This window comes from Sipha flava, unplaced genomic scaffold, assembly GCF_003268045.1.
Source record: "Sipha flava isolate LNK unplaced genomic scaffold, YSA_version1 127_pilon_pilon, whole genome shotgun sequence".
NCBI lineage: Eukaryota > Metazoa > Arthropoda > Insecta > Hemiptera > Aphididae > Sipha > Sipha flava.
Genome location: NW_020271753.1, coordinates 858,580 through 869,438, shown reverse-complemented (window position 1 = coordinate 869,438; position 10,859 = coordinate 858,580). Strand labels below are relative to the sequence as shown.

At 26.0% G+C, this 10,859-nt stretch overlaps 1 protein-coding gene across 1 annotated transcript; it reads right to left on the bottom strand.

Annotated features, from left to right (window-relative positions):
* Positions 1 to 4,295: 4,295 nt before the first annotated feature.
* Positions 4,296 to 6,839, bottom strand: LOC112694329 (zinc finger BED domain-containing protein 1-like). Its single transcript, XM_025569766.1, has 5 exons — positions 6,736 to 6,839; positions 6,520 to 6,641; positions 5,198 to 6,038; positions 4,830 to 5,128; positions 4,296 to 4,630 (listed from the first exon to the last, which is right to left on the bottom strand). The coding sequence occupies exons 1-5, from the start codon at positions 6,837 to 6,839 to the stop codon at positions 4,296 to 4,298; spliced, it is 1,701 nt and encodes a 566-aa protein (XP_025425551.1).
* Positions 6,840 to 10,859: the final 4,020 nt, after the last annotated feature.

Sequence of the window (10,859 nt, the reverse complement as noted above, 5' to 3'; positions counted from 1 at the left end):
TTTATTACTTAAGAATTATTCAGGATTAATTAAAGTTATTCTCATTAAGATGGCTTCAGAATTTGTACAACTAAAATATAGGAACTAAGAATTTGGCAACCATGATCAAAATGTTTAGAAAATTGGTTCTAATAATACTAACGAAATTGATAGTTTTCAATTATAATTGTTATAATATATATATTATATTTGATATTAAATAATTTTAATTATATTTAAAAATTAATATTTCTATTGATTTAAGTTTAAATATTTCAATAAGGGAAACTGAAATTACTATTACATATAACTATTTCAAAGAATATAATTTTAAGAATTAGAAAACAATGTTCTTGATTTACAATTTTATAGTAATAAAAATAAAAATTTATTTATACAATACAAGTTAAATATGGCACAATCACATTTGTAATTTAAATAAATAAATATTTAGAATTTCCTGTTCCTAAAAATTGGAATTCAAATAGATGCTTGATTATATATTAAAATATATTATAAAAGATTCAATGTTTTAAGTACATTTTAATACATTTAATATATTAATATTTATTAACTTTCTTATCTATAAATTATAGATACACCTTTTGATTCAACTATAATTGTAAACTCTTTTAGTTATTACTAGGGAACGGATTTATATGTAAATGCATATTTTTATTAAAACGAGGTATTTAAGATTCGATAAGAAATGTTTATGATTTAAATCATTCCTATTAAAATTATGATACTTTTATTTTACATAGTTTTACATATTTTGGTATAATTACATATTTTCACATATTTCACTAATTTTTAAATATTTTTAAACATATTTTTATCATTTCATCATTCATGCATCTTCTTCGTATGAAAATACAAAAAATTATTTAAAAATTATATCCAGAAACTTTTATCTCTATTGGCAAAGCTCAAAATATTATGCAAAATGAAACATTGAAAATAATTTAATTTTAATTAAAAATAATTTAACAAAATTATTAATAAAAAATATTTCACCAAATGATAGTATGCAAATTGTTGAATCAGCGATTAAAACTCGTAAGCGGACCAATAGATGTCGTAAGAAAGAAAATTCATGCTGTTACAGAAAAAAATTCCAGGCAATATTGATTTTAAAACAATCAATGACATAATGAATGGCAGACAACCTTTTACAAATTTGGAATTATCGCCTTCTGATAGTATGCACTTGAAATATGCTTTTAATACATCGGTTGATGTGAAACGATAATTTAGCCGCTTTAAAAGTATTTTGATACCTAATAGGAGACATTTAACATTTGATAATTTACAAGATATTGTAATAATTCAATGCAACAAATCTTTTTGATAATTTAATAATAATAATCACTTTTTTTTTAATTTTTTTTTCCCCACATATTTGGATGTTTTTAGCACATATTTTATAAATTATACTTACATATATATGTACATATTTCTGTATTTTTATTACATATAAATCCGTTCCCTAGTTATTACATATTCATTATTCCTATGGAAGCTTTATTATAATTAATAACTAAACTCGTGGTTAACCCACCTAGTAAGATTATTATATTTCAAAGAAAAATGTATTTATATATATATATATATATAATATATTTATTTATTTAAAATAAAAAAGTAACAAATAAATACTTGTGTGTATAAATTTAAGTCTGTAATATTACTTTTTTAAATAATTAATAAATATAAATTACTTAACCATTTTACAAGTACTTAGTATATTAGTAATTAATATTTTATAATATTAGTACTTAGTACTAGGTATTTAATTTATTTTTTTATTTTATTAATCATATTATTCATATTTCATACGAGTATATTATGAATTCTGATGTTCATATTCTAGTCGTATTGATTGATGATAAGTAATAAATTACTGTTAAAGAAAAGTATAAACATATATATATATATATATTATAGCATAAAGCCTATATATTATTATATAATCTCAAATATTAACTTAAAAACTTGACACATCGTTTTTTTCGTCCGAGACCTTATTTTTAATTAAATCCTTTTTTTGAATTATATCAAAAAAAAATATTTTTTTACTTCTAATATTCTATTTCCTGATAAAAGTATATTATTTAGTTTTGTACTTTATTTTGCATTAATAAAATGTAATTAATACATATATTGGCTAATAGATATATTTGTATAGAAAATAGTTCAATGCTTTATTTAATGAATTTTCCTAAAAAAAAAAAGTTTAGAGTCTTATGTAGCCATTTTGGTAGTTTATTGATTTAATAATAAATAATAATTAATATTTAATATTACTTTTATTGTTCAGTTGCATGGAAAAACATAACTTAGTTGTATACAACAAAACAGTTTTGTAAATTGTTTTATGGTTATTATAACCAAAATATACTTGTCATAACCATAAATATTGTGATCTTTAAAGAAGTGTAGTGGAGTTTTCACAAAAACTATTTTGTAAACAACTGTTTTGTAAATTTAACATGCTTCATATTTATAATAGCAAATGTACTGTAACAGATACTAAGTTAAAAAAAAATATCAAATATTTAAGTAATCATGAAAAAATCATCCTTGTATTTTCTACCAAATCATCATTAAATGTAATGCAAACATTTTGCTATAATTACTAAGTATAAATGACATTGAATACGGTTTATATATTTTATATTAACTGGATTTTATTCTAATATTATCAAACCGTTTGGTAAATGGTACTAATGTTAGATAATATAACCGGTCGTTTGGTAAAACCTATCCAACAGTTCCATTAATATCACAATTTTATTGTCATCGCTGCAACTCGATCTATAATCTCGCGGCGGCATCGTGGCGACTTGCACACTATGCATTAAGTATTCTTTACTCAACTGTAAATTGTAATCTGTAATACTACTTAGACCACAACTTACTATCATATTTTATTATTTTCTAATGTTTGCACTTACAACTGTTTCTGTTATTATTGTAAGAATGGCCGATTCTGATGTTAAAGACATATTTTCAGCTTGGGGTTGAAAAACCCATTGATGTATTAAAAAGGTAAGACATTTTATATACTTCATAGTAAATATAATATGTAGCTGGATCATAAATAATAACATATACATAATAATCATATATAATAATATATAATAATAACATAAATAATATCTATTTGGATAATAGCCATTGAGTATCTACCTATAAATATTATATTGTACATAATGTATATAGACTTAATCTATAAAACTCATTTACATTTCATATATTTATAAGCTGCATTGTGTTAAATCGAGCTGAGGGGGAGGTATTTCGTATGAAAACAGTCCGGGACAAATATTAGAGCTGGTGGTATGTGAAATTCACTCACCGGTAGTCGGTATGCGTTTACATACCGGTTTCTATCGGTATACCGGTATGGTAAATACCGTCTCTCAGATAAATACCGTCTCTTCGGTAAATACCGTATACATTCGGTAAATACTACGTGTATTTTATAGATCATATAAATACCGTATATTATCGCCGTGTTCCGTGTAGTCTCAAACTTCGTTAATACGTTGAAGCGCCTTTACACTTCATTGTGTTGTGTCGTGTTGTTTTGTGTAGACTATAGGTATATTAAATTCATGGGACATTATTTAGAATAGGTATCAAAATATTAGTAACACGTTACCTATAAGTTGAATATATCTAAATTCAAACGACAAGGTCAAGTGTGCCTAAAGGCTAAAAGCTCCTTTACCGAACACGGTGGTAGTAGAAACTGGAAAGTACACATTTTTAATGTGAATCGGAACAAAAAAAAATTTAATTATAAATATAACTCTGACACACAAGGTTTACACGAATATGAGAGTAAGACAAAATGCATAGACAAATATTTAAAAGATATTCAACTGAAATAAAAATTACTTGTTTGATAATAAACTTTATTAATTAGGTACAAGAATTATAAGATATTATAATATCACAGTTATTATAACTAATAATGAATAATGTTATACATAGTAATGAGTGATAAATTGTTAAAATAATTATATTACTTATAATAGGTAATGTATATACTAAAATATATATTTAAAAATGTGTTCCTTTTACAATAAAATAACAAAGGTATACTCGTTTATACTTTTTATAAGTATACACTGTTTTATATCATAATCATAAAAATTGTCATTTTGATGATTTTAACAAATTCAAAATAATATAATAAATAATAATAGTAGTACTATTTGTTTAACATAAATGTGTTACTTTACACAACAAAGTTAATATAATTAAATTAAAGTTTACCAAAATACTAAAAATAAAAATCATACTAGTTAACTATCAACTATCATATGAGAATTTTTTGATAAAAATATTAGTTGTTCAGCATGTTCCGCTGACAATGATGTACGTTTATCAGTAATTACGTTACCTCCATAATTGAACAATCTTTCACAAGGTACGCTAGTGCCTTGTATACATAAATATTTTCTTGATAATAAAGATAAATTCGGAAACTCTGATTTATATATTTTCCACCAAGCAAGAGAGTCTGAATCTAGGTCTGCTTTGGGAATTTGAATATATTTTTCGATTTCCGCCTCAAAAATATTTTGGTCATTTAATGTTGATTCAGAAGGTACATTTTTGCTTAAAAATAAAGCTATGCCTATAAATTGTGCAAAATGTTTCATTATAGTTATGTGTAAAATAAATTTTTTTTTTAAATATTATAAACTTACCAGAATAACGTTTTTTTTTCGATGAAAGCGATTTATTTTTATTTATTTCTCCTGATTGATCTCCAGATTTTTTCAACTCTTCTATTAGTAATTGTTTTATAATACTTAAATCACAATCATTCAAACAATACGCTTTATATCTGGGATCTAAAAACGATGCTAATTGTATCAATTGTTTTGTTTTAAAGTCTTCAAAGTAGCGTTTAGATAATTTTTCAAATATAGTATCTGTTATTAAGAGTTCTACGTGATTGAGTGCTTGCGATAGTTCTATATTTAAAGTTTCATCTGTATCACCATCTTCTTCGGTATCATAATTTATTTGAGAAAAAAAAGTAGAAGATTCTTCTAGCAATATATTTTTATCAAAATGAATGTCTTCAGTGTTGTCAAACAGTTGAACACTATCCGTTTCTAAATTAACACTTTGTATGGAATTATGTATTATATTTTCTGTTTTATTTAAATTTAATTTTAGTTGCTCATATACTGGCCATAATCCTGAAATGGTAACCTTAGTTTCTGATGCTAAAGCTTCACCCAACTGTTTTAAAGGATCCATTATATGTAATATACGTTCAATTAACTTCAACTGGTTAAAAGTGGGTAACATTTGTTGGTGTTTAGTGCATATTAAAATTTTTTTCAACGCTTCATTCTGTGTATATAAAAAGTTTAAACATGGAAGTAGTGACCACCAACGAGTGTCAGACGAAGACGGTGGAACTAGAGGAGGAAGATCTAAATTTGTCTGTTCATTTAATAATGCACGTTTCATTTTGGAACTGTAGTGGAAAACAGATCTTACTTTTACTGCATTTTCAGTACAATATTTAACAGGTTGTAAGGAAAATGCATTTGTAACACCAGTATTTAAAACATGTCCAAAGCAAGAAACATGGTTAAATGACATTAGTTCAACAGCCTTTAAAATATTTGATCCACAATCTGTGGTGATGCCTGCGATCTTAGATTCGTCAATATCCCAGTCATGTAATATTTGCTTGATACTATTTTTAATATTAAAACTATTATGGTCGATAGTCAAAGAAGTGCATGCCAAACAAAAACTTTTGAATTCCCATTCCTCATTTATAATATGGGCTGTTAATCCAATAAATGGATGACCATTTCCTGATGTCCAACAATCAGTTGTGAGGGCAAGATACGATACACCTTTTAATTTTTCCTTAATGCAATTTTTTACGTCTTCGTATGATTGAGGAATTTTATAGTCAGAATAATATTTTCGGCTAGGAGGTTCAAAACTAGGACAGAGGACGGAAAGTAAATGTTTAAATCCTTTTTTTTCTACCGAATTATACGGTTGCATGTCTGCACACATCCAAACGGCAATGGCATGCTTATATTTTTCAATTGTTTTTTTTATCAAGTGGGTGATATACTTTTAGTTTACTTTGTTTAAAAATGCCTAAATAAAAAAAATAAATGTTTTATATTAGGTAACTGTGCAATAATTTCTTAAGATTTTAAAATTCAAATGAACGACAGTTATTTAACATAAGATTATAACGATAAAAATAAAAAATAAATTAAATTAAATTGTTTTTAAAAGATATTAAATATGCACTTTTCTCCTAAAATTGACCGAATATGCAAAATATGAATTTTAAATTAAACATTTTTAAACTCATCCTTGTACCTATATCTCGAATTTCTAGTTTGATCTGCTATGAATCGAGAGTAGAATTTAGAACGATATGCACAACTTCCTAGCCCTACTTATTACATACACTTAGATAACAATAATTTTGGCTAGTTACGAATTTACAACTGAATGTATAGATAATGATACCTTTAGAGATTGATGCCTGACTGCCCTGACTATCCGACGCCAAATTGCTTTGAAGATTACTTAAAACAGGATCATCAATATTGTACTCTTGCGCTTCTTCAGATGTAGTAATTGTACTATTTCTTTAAAAATGATTCAAATAATACATTTAAGATATTATTAGTTTTATGAAAGATTGATATATTAAGTATTTATGTATGTAAGCTCAGTGCTTACCCATCAATTTTCAAATATTCTGAATACAAATTTGGATGTTTGTAACGCAGATGTGATTTTAAATTGCTTGTGTTACCGCCTTTGCTATTTTTTTTTCGCTGCATTTTTTACAAAGCCCTTCATTTGGGTGTTTTTCAAAATATAACCAAATTTTTGATTTTGTTTTCATAATTATTTTTTATCTAAATTTAAGGAAAAATATATTAAATACCTAATTGTCTATTGTCCTTATTACTAAAATCACAGTAAAATTAATATAATAATGATATTTAATAATTACTAATAATTAGTAATAGAAGAGAAATTTTATTTTTTCTCAATGATTTTTATTTTTTTTTAATGCTTGACAATTTATTAGCGTAGAGCGATAAAATATAGAAAATTTTGTAAATATGTAACGGTATATAAAATACACAATTTTGATACTGTCCTATAACTCAAAAAATATCGATTTGCTCCAATTTTTTTTTGATGTCATCATTTTTAAATCATTGAAATTGATGATTTTCAAAAAAAAGCTGGCCCAATAAAGTTTAAAAGTTCCTATCATTATTAAATTATTAGTTTCTTAACGGTTAAAAATATACATTTGAAATATATATAACAAATTGAATAGATATATTTTAAAAATTAATACATTCTCTGCAAATTACTAACAAAATAAATGATGAACGACAAATTGATAATAATCATTATATAATTAACTAGTTTTAAATTAAATACCATGATTAAATATTGAATAAAATAAAAATGCATATTTAAATATTATTAGGTATAAATAATGTATTTGAATTATTACTTACCTATGTAAAAGTGAACAGTAAAATAACAATTTATTTAATCTTGTGTAATGACTAGACAAGAAACACAACAAGAAAATAATGATGTTGACATATTGATGTTTTGTATTTATGATGTGCGTCAGTGTATAACCGCCGTCATTTAACTACGATTCCGCGCACTGTAATACGAGCTGGAATAGTGAAATATTGATGTGATTTACTAATAATCGGTATTACGGTTGGAATATATTGCTGGTTTATCACGTGTCCATGTCCTATTACCAACTACCAAGTAATAATAATTTTGTCGTAGATTAAATACTAATGGGTATCAAAATAGATATGTAATAAACGATATGTAAAAATATGAACGTAGGGTGTACCATAGTCTGCAAACATAAATATTAAATATACACTTATTGTTAGTATACATCCGAGTAAGATACACCCTGTATATTTGACATAATATAAGAATAAGAATAATTACACAACACATGTTAGATAAGAATAAACTAATACAACGAAAATATTATCGGAAATACTAAAATAGCACGACCACGTCGCCGCACCGAAAAATACCGGTATACCAGAATATTGAAATACCGGTAGTTCCAAATACCGGTATTTCCCAATACTGGTGACTCACCGGTATACCGTAAATACCGCCAGCTCTAACAAATATCGCACTCATTAGAAATATTAATCTTTTTATTTTTTCCTTTTTGGCTGAGCATGCGCCGCTTACCTAGCTTGTCCTGACCGCACGCCACTGATTTATTAAATTCCTTCAAAAAACATTTAGCCACTTATATACCGTTTGAAATTTCTACTCTAATTCAGCTAAATGATTCAATCCATATCATTATAAATAGTTTACCTTAAAGCAATGTAATACAGACACATTTTCTATAACAGGTAGGTACCTAGTTTAGCAACATCTTCATCTTTACCCAGTATAAATATTAATAGTAACGTGGCTAAAAATAACATTGTAGAAAAATGTATAGCCTCCTTTTATGCAACCCACAAGTTCCTCGGAATATTGTTCAAAAAATTATTGAATTATGTCCGTTAATTGTTGAAAATATAAAAAATGGTCTGATCCGGTTTGCTCAACATGTTACTCGTAAACAACACATAAGCTCAGGGTCAGCAAGAACTTTTGAGGACCCCGGGACTGATCGGTTCCAAGCCAGGGCCGAACTAAGTCAAAAATTTCTTCCGAAAAAATAAAAAACAGCCCACTATATCAAAGGTCAGTGGCGTAAACTGGGTGGTGTAAATGTGGTGGTACAAAGATATGTTTTTGCACCACTAGAAAATCATTGAAATTTGTATACCTATAATATTATTTTCAAGAACCAAGGAAATCAGCATATCTATTAAAAAAAAAATGTTGATTGTTTTTTTATTGATATTATATTAATAAAGATTTTATGCTAAAATAATTCAAAATTGATTTGTTATTTAAATAAATATATAGTTTATTGGGAAGGATTTTACTTAGGAAATTGTAAAATTAGTGTTGAAAATTATAAGTGGAACATATGTCTCTGCACCACCAGAAATTGGATCCAATTTATGCCACTACCAAAGTATAAAAACAACTCTAAAAAGAAATTATTGTATTTTCATATAAAATTATTGTATATTATTTTGAAAATTTGAACACTTAATATTATTATTAAAAATGAAAAGACCGTTTATTTAATTTTAGACAGTTTCTAATGCAAGCGCATTAGAAAATGCGTTTATGTCTGTCGGCACAATGAGCCTGAACTGATAAACCTAAAATATAAAAACTTCCTAACGAGTAAAAGTGTCCTAATTCAAACAAGTGACCCACCAGTACTAACTCCAGGTATCCCGCCTGCCCAGTCCGGTCTTGTTCCAAGCCCCCTTTACTTGTTTGGCCAAGATATACATACTACATGTACGTAATTGAGTACAACAAAAGTATTTAAATTTGCATCTTATGTTACGGTGAATAAGATTATAAAATAATTTTGCATTAAAGACTGATAAGAGTCCTCTTTATGTATTTTATATAATATTATATTAATATTATATTTATCAAATATTATTCATTATTATTTATAACGTCGGGATTTCAATTCAAAATGCATCTTTTTTTGGATGACTTTATACAATGCTTTCCAAATATACAATTTTCTATAGGTACGTGCAGTGGTGTAGAAAGATTAGCTAGCAGCCCTGGCAAACTTAGAAAAAAATCTTTATCTTTAATTTTACTAATTTTTTTTTAGTATAGGTTCAATTTATATTTATAAGTTATTATTACGGTGTTAATTTTAATTTTTGAAAAATTTCTTTTCTCGCTTTATAACTTTTTGACTTTATTCCTTCATATGAACATTTTTATTTAAATGCCCTTGTGCTGTTTTCATAATTTCATCATTAAATTCACACGTAGTGTATACAAATAGACAGCATCTACATATTTTAAAAAGTATAACGGAAAAATGTCGATCTATTTGTAGGAAAAAAATATGAATTGCACAATTTTGTGCCCCCTTGCAATTCGCGCCCCTACCGTAAGCACATTTCACCATACCCTTGCTACGCCACTGGGTACGTCAAAAAACTGAATCTTTTATTTTTCATTTTTCAATTTTACTCATTTTAAGAGCATTTTTTGGTATTTTTCAGTCATTTTATTTGTTTTAGTGTATACTTTTACTATATACAAGTATATTATATAGTATTTTTACATATTACGAATTTCAAATTTAAAGAAAAGTTTTTTAAAAGCACCATCTAAAGTTTGGCAGTTAAAATGTATGGGCCTAACTATTTCTTTACCAACTCAACCAATACTGACACGTTGAAAACTCGGACTAAAGTTGCAGTATACTGCTGTGAATATTTTCAATTTATTAAAACAGTTATCAATGGATTTGAAGAAAATAATGCCATAGCTATCAAAAAAGCGAAACATTTAATGAAATGTAATCAAATTTAATATTAATAAAAGCTATCCATGTAAATATACCAAGTTGTATAACTTCTAAAGTTATACCTTTAGCTGAGATAATTGGAGTCGTAAATGATGCCAAAACTTGTATTTCAAATAATACAAGTAATTATGAAAAAGTAATAAAGAAAAAATTGGAAAATATGTTAGAATATAATTGTGGTTATACTGTAATGGATACAATTTCAAACATTTTCGAAGGCAAATAAACTTCTCTAACAAGCATATCAAAATAATTAACATCGGATGACGTTTGCCAATTCAAATATACTCTTCAGTCGCTACCATCGTCGCCAGTCACAAGTCAATATTTTCAATTTTTAGTTTAATAAAATTATGAATAATCC

Coding starts and splice junctions, on each gene's coding strand:
- LOC112694329 (XM_025569766.1), bottom strand. CDS start 6,839: ATGCAGCGAAAAAAAAATAGCAAAGGCGGTAACACAAGCAATTTAAAA. Junction 6,642..6,735: donor GAATATTTGAAAATTGATGG/GTAAGCACTGAG, acceptor TCATTTTTAAAG/AAATAGTACAATTACTACAT. Junction 4,631..4,829: donor TCCCAGATATAAAGCGTATT/GTTTGAATGATT, acceptor CACAATTTATAG/GCATAGCTTTATTTTTAAGC.